Here is an 18,883-nt window from a genome sequence, read left to right as displayed (position 1 = left end):
ATGTAATTATATGACTCAGTAATTCCACTCCTAGGTATATGCCCAAGAAAATTGAAAACAGATAATCAAACAAAAACTTGAACATGAATGTTTGTAGCAGCACTATAACAGCCAAAAAGTGTAAGCAATCCAAATGTTCATCAGTTGATGAATGGATAAAGAATATGTGGCATATCCATACCGTGGAATATTTAGCCTTAAAGAGTAATGAAGTATGGATACATGTAACGACATAGATGAATCTTGGAAACATTATGCTAAGTGAAGGAAGCCAGACACAAAAGGCCACTTACAGTATATGAAATGTCCAAAATAGATTTACCATAGAGATAGCAGCTTAGTGGTTGACCAAGGCTGGGAGTAAGGGAGTGGGGAGTGACCACTACCGAGTACAGGGTTTCTTTCTGAAGTGATAAAAATATTCTGAAATTAGTGGTGATGGTTGTATAGCCTTGTGAATATACTAATAACCACTGAATTATACGTGTTAAAAGAGGGAACTTATGGAATGCAAATTATAACTCAGTTTTGAAAATATATTCATGTGGGGAGCAAAAGAAAGGTAACAGAATCTCTAAAGCAGTGTTAAGGATTGCCATAATATACATTCCAGTTAAGACCCAATAAAAAGGCTTTCCATTTGGTCATTTCTTTCTTACCATTCTGTGATAGAAACTAAAACATAAGTAGTGTTGGGCATGAGAACAAGACCTGTTTTTAATGAGAAGTTTTGGTTGCTGGTAAGGCTTTTACTCGATTGTATCAGTATAGTTCAACATTTAGCTACCCACAGCTGAATTAAGAGGTGCCTGAAATCAACAAGAAATTAATAGAATGGATATTTTTAATGGATAAAGTATCTAATCCAGGTCCAACCTGTCTATTCTTATGCATGTGATACCACACTTGTCAGCCCTGGGGTCAGCCTTGGATAGGAAAAGAAGTTATAGTGGCAAATAATCGGCAGTGCTTACCTTGTTAATACAATATACAGTATACAGAGAGAGTCTCAGCCATCAAAAGAAAATTTAAGTCTGTAGACTTGTAATCTGTAACACCAGATGTAGTCTCATGCCTTAAGCATACAGTTCATGTCACTGATTTGATTTTTTCCCCCTTTAGTTTCATAATTCACAAACTACCTTATTATTACTGTTATTTGGTTTTCAGAATAGATCTACCAATAGGAAGAAAATGTTTTGGCCATAGAAACTTAAAGTATAATTGTAACTATTATGGCTCTTTCTCAGAGCGTGGCAAATGTAGTAGATCCATCTTCCAGGTGCACCTTTACCCGATTTCAGAGCTGCTAAATTCTGAGGACAAGACAATGGACCACGGGTTCATTTGTTACAACCAGTGTAACAAATGCTGCTGCCTTATAAACCTGTTAGAAGGCAGCCTTTGACCATCATAGGCAGCATTTCTGTACTCCAGTGATGCATGGTAGCCAAACATGAGAAGCTGGGGATTCCTTTTTTTTTTTTTTTTTTTTAAGATTTTATTTATTCATGAGAGAGATAGGTAGAGGCATAGGCATAGGCAAAGGGAGAGGCAGGCTCCCTTGTGGGAGCCTGATACGGGCACTTGCAACTCCATCTCAGGATTTCAGGATCATGACCTGAGCCACCCAGGTGCCCCGAAAGTGGGCATTCCTACTAAGAATTTTCTTTGGTATTTTGTACCTTTTAAGAAGTTGCCTGTTTATTAATGGTGAAAAACATGTTTTTTAAGGGATAAAATGGTGCTGCTGTGGTTAAACCTCTAGGTAATTCAAGGCTTGGAAATAGATTTATGTATTAATGAATTCTGAACCTAAAAAAGGAATAGCCTTCTAGCACTGTGGGGCTCTGTCATTATGCTACCCTCCCTTTATCAGTTAGCTTTGTGGTTTATTCAGTCATCAGTTGATTTTATGTGTTGCATGTGGCAGTATGTTTTTTTGTTGAATGAGGTTACAATTACTGTAGATTCTATTCAGCCCTTTTAATGAAAATCAGTCCTTTTTTTTTCTTTTAATCCTGGTTATTATTATGTCATCTGGATATGTACTTTTAAAAAGAGTCCACTGATCATCTTTATTTAAAAAATCCTTTTCTATTTTCTTAATTGAGTTTATCTGATTTCTTTTTTCTTAAGTCAAACTCAATTTTCTTTTTCCTGAAATTATACCTTCTCCGCCAGGAAATATAAGAAGAATATATTCTATGGAGTCAAATTCCAAGATAATAAGTTGATATGGTTTTGTTGTTGTTTTTCTCCATCAGGTTTGCCTGTTTGTCCTGAGCTGGTGAGGGAGCACATCCCTAAAACCAAAGATGTGGGACACTTTTTATCTGTCACTGGGACAGTGATTCGAACAAGTCTGGTGAAGATCCTGGAATTTGAGCGGGATTACATGTGTAACAAATGCAAACATGTATTTGTGGTCAAGGCTGACTTTGAGCAGTACTATACCTTCTGCCGGCCGTCCTCCTGCCCAAGCTTGGAGGGCTGTGATTCTTCCAAATTCACTTGCCTCTCAGGCTTGTCTTCATCTCCAGTGAGGTGTAGAGATTATCAGGAAATCAAAATTCAGGAACAGGTAAATGATCAAATGAAAAAACAAAACCAACTTTGAAGAAGCTGAAGGTCAACCTTTTTAGCTCTGGGCAAATTACCAGGATAGGGAACGCATACAGGATTACACATGGGATGTGTGTTGCCCATACATCAGAATTCAGTCTTTAGAGTCATGCAATTTTTTTTTATTTTATTTATTTATTTTTGTATATTTTTTTTATTGGAGTTCAATTTGCCAACATATAGCATAACACCCAGTGCTCATCTCATCAAGCGCCCTAATCATCTCTGTATAGAGAACATTGGTGAGAGGGTTGTAGAATGGCTTAATAATTATGTTAAAATTAAGGGAATATTTAAGAAGTTCAGATAAGCTGTATTTAAGGGATAGGAGAAAATTAAATGGGTTTAAGTGATTATTAAACATTAGAGTGGTCAGGATTTGGGGTTTAGGCCTGATTTTATATGCCGTGTCAAATGAGACATACGTAGACACTTTAACACTGAGAGTATGCCGGCTTTTCCTTTACTTGCTACTTAAAGGCATATTCAGTGTTGAGGACTCAAACTGCTATCTTTCTACACCATTCTTAACACATGGCCTCTATTCTTAGTCCAGGATGGTAGTTTACAACTCTGTCACTGCCGTATGCTAGTCAAGGAGCAGGGAGAGGGAAGGACAGATGAGAGCATCAGTCATCTACCCCAAGTCTCCATTCGAGTAGTCTTCCTTGAAGTCTCCCCGGGCAGGTCTACTTGTATTTCTTTGGCCAGAGCTTAGTCATAGGACCATATGAGTATACCCAGGGGCAGAGTAGCCTGGGAAATACAGTCTTTTTACTGGGTACATGTCCACATGGACTAAAACCAGGGTTCTGTCACTAAGGAACAGTGATTTGTCCTAGGTCTTACAACTGCAGAGGAAAGAACTACATGTCTTGTCTAGATAAGTAATTTTGTTATTCTACTTAATCATGGAGTATACGTTTATTTTGACCATCTACAAGGTAGATTACATTTCGAGATATTTTCTGTAATGGTGTTTTTATTTTACTCTAGTTTTAGTTTATAAATGGATAGTAGGCACAGTTTTCAAGAAAATTCTGTAAATCCCCATCATAATTGAATTGTATGATAATACCAGGGAAATAGAAAACAGTAATTTCAAGAACTGCTAGCTTCTGAATACTTAGCATGTATTTAAGCATACTCAGAATGTATCTGCTTTTCCTTGCTAGGTACAAAGGCTGTCTGTTGGAAGTATTCCACGATCTATGAAGGTTATCCTGGAAGATGATTTAGTAGACAGTTGCAAATCTGGTGAGAATTAACTTTTGCTAACCTATGTAAGATGTCCTAAAGTGCTGATTAGGAAAAAGCCACTTTTTATTTTCCCAAGAGCACTGGGAAATGACTGTAGAGGCTTAATTGCTCACCTTGAGAATAGAAACTGGCATAGAGGCAGGAGGTGATACATAACAGGGAAGAAGCTGGGCCAGTAGCTTAGCAGTCCAGTTCAGCCACTTGTTTTGTAAATGAAGAACCTGACTTGCCCAAGGTCACTTGGAGAATAAGGGGCAGAACTAGAACATGAACCCAAGTCCACTGACATCCAGGAGTCTCTTCAGTATATGCTTGCCTAACAGCATCAGCTTTAAAGATTGTAGCAGATTTAGTGAGGAATTAAGTAAAATGGATAGGACGTATGACTCTGTCAGATGCTCTTTTTTTTTTTTTTTAATTTTTATTTATTTATGATAGTCTCACAGAGAGAGAGAGGCAGAGACACAGGCAGAGGGAGAAGCAGGCTCCATGCAACGGGAGCCTGATGTGGGATTCGATCCTGGGTCTCCAGGATCACACCCTGGGCCAAAGGCAGGCGCCAAACCGCTGCGCCACCCAGGGATCCCTGTCAGATGCTCTTGTACTCTTATTGCTACCTAGAAGAAAGGAAGTGATTGTTCTTTCCTCTGTGCTGGTGACAGCACTACAGGAGTCACATTGATTTTGTCCTCTGAGGGTTCTCAGTGTTTTCATTGGCCAATTGCCCAAATTGGAAAGGAACTTAAAACCATACTGAAAAGAACTGTGGGTATTTATCACAGAGAAGCCTCAGGAAGGACATGACAGCCAACTTTTCATTAATTGGAAGGTTGTCATACAGAGATGGAATTATAGTTACAGAAGATACTATTGGGTTTCGGTAGGCTGAAGCTCCAGAAGGTAGATTTTGACTCCATATCTAATAATATAAGGTGTCCACCACGGGACGCAGATAATGGTTGAGTTTCTTTTTTTCAGAGACAATCAAGCAAAGGGTATACAGCATCTTGTTAGTGACTTATGCCTTATGATGGCAGTTGGTCTGGATGATTACAATGTTGCAGACAAGTCAAAGACTATGAGCTTCAGAGCCTGTTCTGGAGATCTAAGGGCTCCAGAAGGGGTTATTATGATGTCGTTCTTGGTTATATTTTGATCTTGAGGCTGACTAGACAGCTCATTAGCTCTCTTTTGCCCCATCTCAACTCATCTTCCCCTGCCTATTCTCTTCTCACCGGGGAGAAGGAATCAAAAGTATCTGTGGAAAGAGAGCCTGGGTGACTCAGTCAGTTGAGTATCTGACTGTTGGTTTCAGCTCAGGCCATGATCTCACAGTTGTGGGATTGAGCCCCAAATTGGGCTCTGCACTCAGGGTGGAATCTGCTAGAGATTATCTTCTCCCTACCCCTCTGTTCTGCTCCTTGCTTGTGCTCTCTTTTTCTTTCTCTAGAATAAATAAATGAAATCTGGAAAAAAAAAGAAAAAGAAAAAGTCCTGTGGAAGGGCAAGGATTACTATCAGCTTCTATGTATAGAAGTGTTCTGCATTGAATTTTTAAATTATTTTTACAAAAGTGGTAAGGAAGAATTTTATTGGAAAAATTAAGATGTGGGGTGCCTGAGTGGCTCAGTCTGTTAAGTGTCTGCCTTTGGCTCGGGTCATGAGATTGAGCCCCACATCAGGCTCCCTGCTCAGTGGTAGTCTACTTCTCCCTCCCTCTGCTTGTGTGCTCTCTCTCACGTTCTCTCTGCCTTCCTCTCCCCTTTTCCCTTCTCTCTCTCTCAAAAAAAAAATAATAAAATCTTTAAAAAAAAGAAAAGAAAAATTAAGATGTTGGGAGGTTTTGTAAATCAGTGTTGCTCAGGAGAGTAAATACTATTCTGTCTCTGCAGTAACATTTAAATATCGTGAGATATTAATAAAATTTGGTGTGTTTTTTAAACCAATGTGATGGTGTTATTTTACATATATAATGCAAAAAGAATAAGAATAAAGGGAGCTTTTTTCAGTTGTTGGTAGGGGCTAGGGCTATAAAATTTACATGGCGCATTGGTCAGCTAACAGTAAAGATCTCAGACACCAAGCAGATTGCCTTCAAAGTAATAATCTGAAAGTTAATCAGAAACTTTTACCAGAACTGACAGGCACTAAAGACTCTAGTATGGAGTTTAAAAATCTTTTGGGTTTACAGAACTTTGATCCAAAAAAGGTTGTCTGGAACTGCAAAACTTGAGTCAGCTTCTCTGAAGCTACTCTTTCTACCCCTAGAAAAGACAGATGACAACCTGTCCCCCTAAAGCCAGCATGTTCTGCTCCCAATACACATTCCCAGTCCTTGACCGACCTTTGTCTGTGAAAAAGATATGAGTTTATTCTTTCTCTCTTCTTATTCCAAGTAACTTTAAAACGGTTGCTTTCACTATTTCCCTAGGAATTTCCAGTTGCTATTTAACATTTAAATTGCATTGAAGGTGGGTCAGAAAGTGGAAATGGTTGGTAATCTTAAACTAAGCATCAACAGTTGTTTCTTAATTCACCTCAACATTCCCTGCTATAAGGTATTTCCTGTTCTCACTCACACCTTAATCTCACTCACCCTTAATCTGTATAGAAAACACAAAGCACAAATGTGTCCCCTGGCAGAAACAGGTATATCTAACCTCTTACTCTGCATCCCTGTTCTCGCCTACCAGACAGATCATTTCTCCAAATTCCATCGTTTCCTTTTCTAACTCTAGATTTTTCCAGATGCCTCATTTATGAAATATTTACTGAGCTACCATTTCATTAAAATGATGAGGCAAGGGCAGCCCCGGTGGCGCAGCGGTTTGGCGCCGCCTGCAGCCTGGGGTGTGGTCCTGGAGACCCGGGATCAGAGTCCCACGTCGGGCTCCCTGCATGGAGCCTGCTTCTCCCTCTGCCTGTGTCTCTGCCTCTCTCTTTCTGTGTCTATGAATAAAATGAAATCTTTAAAAAAAAATGATGAGGCAAACACCTATGGAAGAGTTCATTATCTAGAACCAAGACTGCCCCCATCCACCCAAGAATCACCAACCCATAGTTTGAAATTTATAATATCAAATATATCAAATATATTGTTTATATATATATATAATATATATATATATTATATATAGATATTAACAGTTTATCATTGTCTAAACGACTCTCCATGAAAATAACTGTGATCGTGGATTGCCTGCTGAATGGACCAGGCTGTGTAAAGTACTTTTTTCATATAGGACTCTAGATTTTAATCAAAACCTATGATATGTGGATCAGCAAAGTAGTGCTTATATAAGCTTAGCCTGAACATGAAAGTACCCTTTGTTGGAAAATAAAGATGTTTTTATGCAGTTCATCTAAACTGAATTCTTCAGTGAAAAATCTAAAGCTATTTTTCTTTCACATGTCACTAATAATAATGGGTGGAAGCAGTCTGTCAACGGTGCTTTTTTCATTTATCCATAGCTACAAACCTCTGTGGGAATCAAAAGATAAATGGCATAATCCTTGCCCTTCAGAAATTTACATTCTGGTTGGGAACCCCAGTCAGACACATGCAGAGTAATAAGTTGTGTCCTGATAACTGCCAGTGCAGCAGGAGATCAGAAATGGGTCCGAATGTGGGTAGCTGAGTGGTAAATAAGCTGCCGAAGACAGAGCAGGACAAAGAGATAAGATTATATAAAAGCAAAAATCTTAGCTTCCTGCAAATAACATCGTTTATAACTTTTACTACAGAAAAGTTAAAGTATAGTAACAGCTAATATTTAGCTGTTGAGTGCTTCTTATATTCTACATATTGTATGAAGTAATTTACAAACATCATCTGACTTAATTTTCACTGTGGTTCCGTGATAAAACTGTTCCCATTATTGTAGGTCAAAGCATAGGCTCAACAAATTTAGATAATTTGCCCAAGGATATAAATGAGTGAATTGTGGAGCTGGGATCTGAACCCAAATCTGAGGAGATCAGTGCTCTTGGCCATTCTTCAGTACTCTACATTTCCATATTACCACAAGTCAGATTATTTGTGGGTGCTATATCTAAAGGTTGTTTCTTATTTGACTAATTTAGAAACAACTTAAGTATAATCCATTAAAATGACAGTAAAGGACTGTTCTAAGTGCTCATAGAAAGGTTACCCCAGTTGTTTTCATCTAAAAATGGGGGGCAAACAATATAGTAAATGATCACTATCTTGATTTGGTTTGAAAACCATCCAAGCAGTGTCTTCCAAAGATCTTGAAAACACATGCAGAGCACCTACTGAATTTGTCACCATTTGTTACAAAGTTGCTTCTGGCTAGAAATCTTTCTATCCTGTAATTGCTACCACCAGTTTCTTCATGCGTTTAGCATTTACAGAATGTTTTTCTTCAGAAAATCAAAAGTTCTGCAGATTATACATTGCTATTGATATTTAGAGAGGCATTTTGCATCAGCAAATATCATGTATTTGACACAAGCTTGGATGTGAAGACTTGTCAGTTCAGAGACGCTGTTTGTTGCACAAATTATAAATACCAGATTGGATTTGGGGTATGTCCAACATCTTCTATTCAACAAGATTTTGAGAACTAGGACCATCTTTTCTTCTTGGGGCTCCCTTTTCTCTAACACCAAAATACTGAATGCCAACCATTCATTCATATATACCCGTTAATTGATGCACTGAATTGTATGTAATAATAAGCACAGATGTTAAGTGTTTGGAGAATGTGCCCATAAACTACCCAAGACCTCTTAGGGAAACCTGTAGAAGTTAAATATTCTGCTCCCTAGGAATAGGAGAGTTTCTTTAGGTGTGAAGAAACCAAGAAGGAACAGGCAGTATTTATCTTCTGTTTTCATAGTTTATGGAAAAGGGCTTTGAAGTAGAACAGGCATTTACTTACTTCTTATTCTTAGTTCATTCATCTGGGTTTTTTTTAGGCAATAAGTAAAATATCAGTAAAGGTGATAAGTAAAAACTAATATATAAGAAACTAAAACTACTGTCAGTTATCACAAGACTGTCTCCTTTCCTGATACCAAACTGATCATAGTCTAACCTTCTAGCTGTAGCTCCTGCCTATTCTTTAAATGAGAACTGTATGGTTAGGGATTATGAGAGGATGGACATTTCATCCAATATAGTAAGAATGAATAAATCATCCAATAAGTTATTTTTCCAGTGAAGGGTGATAATCTGGTATGATTATCATGGTGCAGATTAAGAAAAATAAAAATGCCGACTTTAGCTTTTGGCTATGCAGATATAAGTGCCTGTACCAAAAAAAAAAAAAAAAAAAAAAAAGAAGAAGAAGAAAGAAAAAGTAGGAAATCTGTGGTGTTCCTTTGCCTCCAGATTGTTTTCTAGATGCGTGTTTACCATTCATTGAGTGTAGGAGAGTGGTTTATTTATTTCCGGATCTTTGCCATGCAAGCCTGTGCCCAGCAAGCAGTGTGCTACTCCTGGACTTTGCTGCTACTTGGTGCTCTTCCCTAGGTGATGATCTCACTATTTACGGAGTTGTAATGCAACGGTGGAAGCCCTTTCAGCAAGATGTGCGCTGTGAAGTGGAGATAGTCTTGAAAGCCAATTACGTCCAAGTAAATAATGAGCAGTCTGCAGGAATCGTCATGGATGAGGAGGTCCAAAAGGAATTTGAAGATTTTTGGGAATCCTATAAGAGTGATCCCTTTGCAGGTTTGTGATTTAATGGCATTTCATTCAGTAGTTAAATATGAGGTCTGTGATTAGGAGGGGCCTTACATGCTGCAAAACTCAATGGCTGAATTCAAAGGGTGGCAGAATTCATCAGTACTTGTAGCCATAGTTTCCTTTTGAAGGGCCCTTTTCTGGTATAGTCTTTTCAGTTATAAATCTTTTTGGAAAATCAAGGCTGGATTACAAGCCATCTTCCACTTCTGTTATTTTAGATGTCTCTTGTACTGCCAGTTTTCTCCCTTAACCAATCAAATATACAATTCATCCTTACATAGGCAAAACACATCCTACTATGAAACCTAATTCTATTAAAGCTTTATTCCTTTTCTGATGTACTTAGATAATAAAGACAACTTCACCCTATTTTAGCTAAAGATTTTTTTAAAAGAGATTTTACTTATTTATTCATGAGAGACACATAGAGAGGGGCAGAGAACTAGGCAGAGGGAGAAGCACGTTCCCTGTGGGGAGCCTGATGTAGGACTCCATCCCAGGACCCCAGGATCATGACCTGAGCCAAAGGCAGATGCTCAGCCACTGAGCCACCCAGGCATCCCTTAGCTAAAGATTTTGAAGTATGCAATCAGTAGGAAAGAGATGAGAGATAGAAAGATGCAAAAAATAAGCTTTGTCATCACAGCAAAAACATGACTATGGCACTAAAATATGTAGACTAAAACATCATAGCTTTTGGGTTCATGGAATATTTTTTATTTAAAAATTCCAAAGGTATAATACCAGTTAAATCTTTAAATGTGTGTTTTCATTCTTCCTTGGAGGCATCTTCTGAGAAAATTAAACAAGTCAGTGATAGACTATTTGTAATAAACTTCACTTCAAGTCTCACTCATATTGATTACTTTATTCTTAAATACTGAACTGGGGTACCTGGGTGGTGCAGTCACTTAAGCATCTGACTCTTGGTTTTGGCTGAGGTCATAATCTCAGGGTCATGAGCTCTACATCAGGCTCCACACTCAGCACAGAGTCTGCTTGAGATTCTCTCTCCCTCTCCTTGTGCCCCTGCTTGTGTTCTTTCTCCCTGAATAACATCCTAAAACAAAATAAAATACTGAACTGGACAGATACCAATTCACAAAGTAAGGTTCTTACTTGCCTCATTATGAATTGTTTGCTTTTATTTTGTGGATGGATTCTTTTTTTTTTTTTCTTTGTATCTGCAAATAGCATGTACGTAGGGGGTTCTTGATCATTCTTTTATCTAATCTGTACAAAAGGAACTGAAGTTCTCCACATTGTGGCTTTATTAAGCAAGCCCTTTAAGAATCATTTATATTTTTAAATGAATTTTTTTATTTAAAATTGTTTCTTAGGATCAGGTCCTCACAAAAATCTGTAATTCTTCCTTGGACCACAGTCACTTCTTATTAATTCCTGTAACAAGTGAAGGAAGGGTATTATACAGTGTTTTAACCAGACCATGAGAAATACTTTGTGCTGGCAATTAAAAAGGGTCTGTTTTGTTTTAATTAGAAAGTTATGGATGTACAACTGATTTACTGGATAAAGGAAGAAGTAAATATAATGAATGATCTTGTAAGAAACATTAGTTAAGAAGACAGAAAGAAAATGAGGCAACATTTTTCTTTTTAGTCTGAGTGGATTCTGCTTTCTTAGTTTCCCAAGCACAGTATATTGTACTTTACCAATCAAAGTATATATGTACTAGTTGCAGGGAAGAAGACGGGGATGGTGAAGGTGGGGAGCTATATCCAGAAAGGTGTCTTCATTTTGCTAGTCTAAAGCCAGAGATTACTTTACTGCTCAGCTTTTAGAGGTTGATCTGCTTCATTAAGACCTGATACTGTGGGTATTGTCTAGAAGCTGAAGACTTTTTTATTCCAGTCTACAGTGACCTCAGGGATTCTCTGACCCTGGTGTTTAGATGCTGGTTATAAACCCACATGTAGGCATTGGAGTCTGTTGGGCTATCTGAACCCATTTTGGGGTGACTCAGTTATCTTAGATCTTAGTTATCTTAGATCTATGAAGTTCTCTTCATTGGGTAACTGAGGGCCATACCACAAGAGTGGGCTAATAGGCCATAGACACACTATAAACATGGTCTAGAATCAGAATTTGGGAGCAAGATAGGGTTGGGGGTAGCAGTCACTCTAATGCGTTCTCTTCCATGATACAGCCATGGGAGCATCTACTGTCATGATTCAAGGAACTTTAAACGGCAAATTGAAGGGAATGGTTCTCCCCCTTTATTTTTTTCTAGTATCAGATCTGCCTTTATAGTATATCTTTTGTGAGAAAATCTTGAGATCAGAAATAAGTACAAGTAATACAAGTAATATAATAGTTTAACAGTTAAGTGTGTCAGGTATTGTTTGTTTCTGTGCTATACAATTATTAACTCCTTTGATCCTCAACAATTCTACAAGATACCATTATCATAACCATTTTACAGATACGGAAATAGAGGCAGAGAGGTTAAGAAATTTGCCAAGGTCAGACAGGTAGTAAGTAATAGCACTGGGATGTGAATCCAGGCCCTGACTTCAGAGCCTGTGCTCTTTACCACTGGGATAGGTTTTCTGTCAGCATATCAGTCACTAAATCCACCTTTATTCAGGAAAGCTGGCATAGAAGTCTCCCAGGTCAGTTTGCCTACTCCTAAACCTACTTTTTGGGGCTATTCCTTCTTTCTTTGTAATGTTAATCCCTAGATTCTGGGCAGAATTTACATACCTGCTTTAAGGTCTTATTTGCTTAGATCCCAGATATTCTTCATCTTTTTTCTCTGGGTTTTCTACCTCAGGAAAAGGGAGGGATTCCCTCTGGTAATTAATGAACTGCCTTCCAGGATTTACTAAATCTTTTTTTTTTTTTTTTTTTTTTTTGATCCTCATTTTACTAAAAGGTTTTCTTTCTTCACCATTTCTGCCATCCCAGGTCATATCATTGCCTGTATTGCCAATGGATCAATTTTGATTCATTACAAAAAGTAGCCCTTGTGTTTAAGGCCATAAATTCTGGAGGAAGCCCCTTTCCTTTCCCTTAATGCTTTGGCAGAAAAGCTTCTGGAACTGGAATAATCAGCTAAATATTTACACGATTACTTTCCTCCTCAAAAGAGCTACCTCTGAAACATTAATACAAACCTGGAAGTCCCTGAAACATGCAAATAAGTTGGCAGCATGTAGACATACAGAGTACCATCACAGCAGTGAATTCCGTGTAAGCTAAGACAAGCTCAGGACAGGCTTGTTAGGATATTATAGGTTCTAAGAGCCCCTGCTGATTGATTGGGCCAATGATTGAATGAAATAGCTAATTTATATGTGTGGATAGGCAGATTCTCAGATTTGATGTTTTGATATTTCTGAAAACAAACTCAAACAGTGATACTCTCTTATTTAAAGTACATGACCAGGGGCACCTGGGTGGTGCAGTCAGTTATGTGTCTGATTCTTGGTTTGGCTTAGGTCATGATCTCAGGAGATGGAGCCCTGCATCAAACTTTACACTCAGTGCAGAGTCTTCTTGAGATTCTCTTTCTCTCTGTCCTTCCTGCTTATGTGGTGAGATGCGTGCACTCTAAAATAAATAAAATCTTAAAAAAAAAAAAGCACATAATTAGGAGAATCCAAGACTTCCAGCTTAGATTACTAGAATTGTAGTTTATAATAATCTTTTTATTACTGATTCCCTGGTAACTTATCCTAGGTAAAACAGACTTAACCAAATTGTTCAGAGCAAACGCTGAATTGACTCACAGGTAGATTGATTTTACTTCTCTTACACCTCTCAAGAAGCTCCGTTGAGCTCCAAGTACCTGTTGTATTTAAAAATTATTGGTTTCTGCAATCTGACTTACTGTTTGAGATCAAGCACCTTCACTTTATTTAGGCAATGGAATTACTGCACAGAAGTGCTGTGTTATTTTAAAGGGATAATATTATCTTAATGAGGGGATAAAGGAGATTGCTTTCTGTCCCTTGTAAAGTATGATAAATTTATGGAAACTTAAGTAGAGGTCTAAAAATAAATAGCAAGGACTAAAAAGCAGACTTTTCCTATCATGTCATGGATAAAGAGGAATTTTAGGGCCAAAACAGTTATTCACTCCTTTTAGGCATTTGGAAATAGTCTTCTTGATCATTTTAGATGGCAGAGTATGTTTATAGGAAGTTAGGATAGGAAGGGAAATTTCAGATAGGATTTCATGAAAACTGTTAGTAACATCTGACCTTTCTGCCTTTCCTAGGAAGGAACGAAATACTGGCTAGTTTGTGCCCTCAAGTTTTTGGGATGTACCTAGTAAAGCTTGCTGTGGCTATGGTGCTGGCTGGTGGGATTCAAAGGACTGATGCTTCAGGAACACGGGTCAGAGGTTAGTACCTACTTAAAACTTTGTGAGAAATGTTAATACATACAAGGTGAGAAGCTAGAATTTTTCTTTCCTGAATAAAAATTACTTGAGCTTTATTTTCCAGCCATAATCTTTTAAAGCTGACAGTTGTCTAATACTTAGTCTAACATCCAAATGTCAAAAGGTAATTTCTAGAGTTCCAAGGACTAAAAGAAATGTTAAGTTTTTTGATGAATATAAATTTTTGCTCCATTCTGTAAGGGTGCCACAAAATAAAATCATTACATTTTGATTACTATGTTTTTCATTGGATTCCCAGTCTGTCTTCAAAAGGAAAAAATTAGAAATAGTGCTTTTTAAGGTCTCCAAGTCAGCGTCTCTCCATCTGTGACTGTCAGTGTGTTTCTCTCAGACTGCTGCTCCCAGTCATCTGCCTGCTGATTCCCCTTCTGCTGGTAGGTAGCAAAAGTGCCATCTGCCATGAGGTGCTGCTGTAGGTCACACATTCAAGCAAAGATTACTCTAAGTGTATAATTATGTTCAAATGGCGGAAAGCTCTTTTGCGGCTAACACATTTAACTGACCTGAATCTGGCATACAGTAGGTTTATTATGGCCCATATATAGGCCACCTGAGGGTCATAATAACCAAAGACTAAAAGGACATTGTAATAAGCAAGGCAGGCTATTAGTAAGATTTCTAAATCCATATGGTACAGTATAGAATAGTAAGTATAGTAAGGTTTATGTGTATTTTATATTTTGATCACCTGCTGATTGCAGGCACTCTGCTAAATGTTGAGCTTAAGTAGGTATTAAGGTAAAAATACTTGAATATTACTGAATAAATTTGATAAATTTGATAAGTGAGATAATACATACAAGATATTCATATGTTCATTTATGTTACATTTGAAAATAAGTACTTTAAAGTAGATATTTCATTAAATTACTAAGATTTTCATAAAATGAAAAGGTCTTCACTTAACTGTTAGAATTATAGCAATTCGATACTTATAAAGCACTTATAAAGTCCTGAACACTTAAAAATACTTAAATAAAAATGGAATAAAATATTTGTATAGCTTGTATGGAAAGATTTAATCAAGTAGTTTGCTTTTAAAAATAGATTAAAATCAGAAACTTTATAAGGCCCCAATTTTTAAAATGTTAAATATATGTCTAAACATTTGTAAATAGCAGTCTATTAATTTAGATTTTAAATGTCACATTCAGAAATCACTTAAGGATTGTTATTTATGATGATAGTTAACTTTTCTAAGGATATCTAGTTAAATCCTTAAGTGACCTTAAGTGTACAGCAAAAGCATAAAATGTAAATTGTGTTGGCATTCCAAGAAGACCATTTTCTTTTTGATTAATTCACTTACTCGTGCTCACTTTGGCAGCACATATACTAAAAATAATTCACTTACTCATGGGTCTTTTCATAGAAATGTAAAACTTAACTTTTTCCTAGGTGAATCTCATCTTTTATTGGTTGGGGATCCTGGCACAGGGAAATCTCAATTCCTCAAGTATGCAGCAAAGATTACACCAAGATCTGTGCTCACCACAGGAATTGGATCTACTAGTGCAGGTATTTTACATGATAATTTCGATTAATTTAACTTTACTACAGACGCTAACAGTTTTTTTTTTTTCCTGATAAAAAGTACCTAAAATAGGATAAATTTCAAGGTAATTTTGTAGCTACTGCCAAAAATCAAATATGTAGCAGTTCTTTTGTAGCTTGAAGAAAATATTTTAAAAGCTCTACTTTCACTTCTTTTCCTAAAACTTATCCCATTTATCTTTTTGCATCTTGGTTTTGAAAGATCCTATTTAATGTGGAAAAAGCATCATCTGGCATTCTATGAGGACCCAATAAACAATGTTGAGATAAATGGGGAAAATCTCACTTTACCAAAGTAGAACTTGAGGCATTTTTGTGCTCATAGATCTTATGGGCAACGGTAGCTTCCACTGAAAATTCTTAGGTAGAAAATTTGTCTTAATATATGGAAAGCATACTTTAATTGCATTGTGGAGCTTCATTCATACGTTGTGATGATTCTTCAGCAAGTCTATTTAAAAGCCTTTGGAGACAAATATCAGGATCTGATTATAAAGTAACTTTAGGAAAAACTTAAAAACATGTCTTGATGCCATTTTGCGTTTTACATTGTTTTGACCGGGGAATTACTTCTCCTGCACTGTTGTAATAGGCCTTTGGTTTTACACATTATACAAATGTTCTTTGCTCTTTACTAAGGGAAGCCTGTACTGAAATTTTCTTATGAGAAGCTTATACCACAAAACTTACCATAAAACAGGAAATGCTGTATTAATAGTCCTACATAAGGAGAGCCCCATTCTAAGGGGCTTTCAGATTTTGAAATATAACTAAATAGTACATTAAGCATTGATGAGAAGGGATTTGTGAATGTGAGAGGCATAGACAAGCTTCAGCATACTAGAAGGGTATGCACACTTTATGTGCATTTAAAAATTTTTATGACCCAGTGTTCTAGAGTTCTGTATAAAATTATACCAGTAACAAACAAAAGTGTTTGCCAAGTAATTCTGTGGAATGTTTCCTAAGTTAATTATACCAAGTGCCAGGAAATGAGAACAGGCTATGGTGGTGGGCTTACTAGTAATTTGGACAGTTTTTAAGTGAATGACTGCTGATTCACTACAGTAGCCCTTTACCCCCTTTTTTTTTTTTTTTTTTTTTTAATGTCAGGATCATAATCCAAACAGGACAAAAAAGATAGGTACAGGGAATATAAATTTTAGAACTATAGAAAAAGATTGCTATGTCTCATCTACTCAAAAGGTCAGACTAGCCTTTCTTCAAACTATGTATCCCAACCCCTTAGAGTCATAGATGCCAGTTCAGTGAATCAAAACCAGCAATTTAAAAATAAAATACCGTAAAACATACCAGAATGTAACAGCACATAGTAAAGATGCACTATATGGGTGCATTTTTATGAAAATTAGTATAAATACTTGTGTTAAAAGGGTCATACTTTATATATATCATAGATTACAGTAAAAAGTTCTGAAAACTGCTGCCGTAGACTTTCTTGGTAAAACTATAAGCCCCAAATCTTAAAACCAAAGGATAAGACCACATGGAAGCCTAAGGTTATAAATGAGCAAATACATGCATGTTCCTCAGATTCCAGAATGTTTTCTTAGCTCAAGATATCCTCATTCCATCCAACCTACCTGCTTCTCTCTTCTGTGGCATAAGTAATTTATCTTTTCATGACCGAGCTAGTTATCATAAAGGAGAAAAACTGTTCCAAACATTTTAGCTAAAATTCATAGTGTCTATAAATGAAGCCAAACCGGGGGGCCGGATGGGGGGGCATGACTGTGCTAGATCTTCTTAGCCTCTAATGTTTGAATTCTAAATCTCATAGAATCATAAAAATTTTAGGATAGGATTTAAAAATTAAGTCGTAACCTATTGTGAAAATTAGCTGTCTGTTTACAAATTGATGTAAAAACCTACCCTTGGTGTCAATACAAATCAATCGTTATAATTAGTCAGAATAAAAACTCAGCAGTAAATTGCTTTATTTGGTAATTTGGCTTATATATGCTTTATTTCTAACAAGCACATATCTTGTTATATTAATCACTGAGCTCTTTGTTTTCATTTTAATATTTTAACATTTTCCTGTAATTGCAATTAGACAAAAATGAAATTTTCTTCATATAGTTTTAACAGTTGGATGTATTTTATTTTTAAAATCTATGAACTAGTTAGTGGACAGTATTTTAATAATCTGGTATATTAAATTTCAAAGTTTAACATTTAGCAAAATTTTGCTTCACAAATTCTTTTTTAGAATGACAGGAAATATATACAACTTAGAATCCATATTCAGACAAATGCCCTTTTCCCTTCCTCAAAATAAAAGCTTTAAAAAGTGCAGTATAAAAGTTTTAGATATGAAGGCACTGCATAACTGCATCATATGGCTAATGTCTTGCTTAGCAGCAAGAGTAATGAGAATATTCTACATTTAATTTAATGAAGCATAAGAAACTTTGAGGAAGGACCTAGCTCTTATCAAAGAAAAAGATCCCTTTGGCCCAGTTAATGGATTCCTTTCCAAGACTGCTTTTAAGAAACTTACCTGGAAAGGCTATCTAAAATATGCTGACCACAAACATGCCTAATCTTATTCTACATGAGTGTCAAGGGATATGGAGTACCACATGTGTGAAAATATATATATTTCCAAAATAGTGACTTATCTATTATGATAAAGCTAATAACACCTTCCCAAATCCATTGTTTGTTTTTTATAAATGCTGCCAACAATAGATGATCCACCAAATAGTTTAAGAGTTAAGTTCATAGTATTTTTATAAGTCATTATAATATCCTATTCTTAAACTTAGCGAGTTTGTATCTGCTCTTGACCTGTTGAATTCACTGAGTAAAAATGATGTATGATTCAAGGAGTATTCAGTATTCAGATGTTCCAAACTATTATAAAACAAAATCCATAGCCAGAGGACCTTAAAAACAGTTAACTACATTTGTTATCATCTTAGAAACCAAACTGAATGCTAACATTCCATATGATAGTAGCCATAAGAGGCTTCAATTCAAGGTGGCCTGGGAAATCAGGTCCTAAAGTTTGCGGTTGCATATATTTGACTTCAAATCCCTTCTTTAAGGATATGACCAAAAAAAAAAAAAAAAAGGAAATTTGCCCCTCACATTAAACCAAACTATTTATCACTGGAAGAAACATTTTAGTTGAAATTTGTTCTTGGAAGGCCAGTAAAATAGTGGTCCAAAGATTATTGTCAAAAAGGCTGACAGCTTTACAACCTACTCTGATGATTTCTATTTTTCTTTATAAGTGCTTTAATTACATATAGAGGAGAAGAAAATAATATATA

The 18,883-nt window shown here is 36.4% G+C and overlaps 1 protein-coding gene across 14 annotated transcripts in view; it reads left to right on the top strand.

Annotated features, from left to right (window-relative positions):
* MCM9 (minichromosome maintenance 9 homologous recombination repair factor) overlaps nt 1-18,883 on the top strand; it is a 133,371-nt gene that overhangs the window by 10,033 nt on the left and 104,455 nt on the right. For 12 of the 14 annotated variants that reach the window (XR_013381628.1, XR_013381627.1, XR_013381598.1 and 9 more), the window contains exons 3-7: nt 2,268-2,584; nt 3,801-3,882; nt 9,383-9,583; nt 13,842-13,967; nt 15,426-15,545. Coding sequence is in view for 10 of the 14 variants with exons in the window: in XM_077901108.1 (XP_077757234.1) it covers nt 2,268-2,584; nt 3,801-3,882; nt 9,383-9,583; nt 13,842-13,967; nt 15,426-15,545 (846 nt within the window). In the remaining 4 variants the exon portion in view is untranslated. Of the gene's footprint in view, nt 1-2,267; nt 2,585-3,800; nt 3,883-9,382; nt 9,584-13,841; nt 13,968-15,425; nt 15,546-15,783; nt 18,687-18,883 lie in introns of those variants that run through there. The other 2 variants (XM_077901159.1, XM_077901090.1) reach the window with 2 other exon arrangements.

This window comes from Canis aureus, chromosome 1 (assembly GCF_053574225.1).
Source record: "Canis aureus isolate CA01 chromosome 1, VMU_Caureus_v.1.0, whole genome shotgun sequence".
NCBI lineage: Eukaryota > Metazoa > Chordata > Mammalia > Carnivora > Canidae > Canis > Canis aureus.
This window is presented reverse-complemented; position numbering and strand designations above follow the sequence as displayed.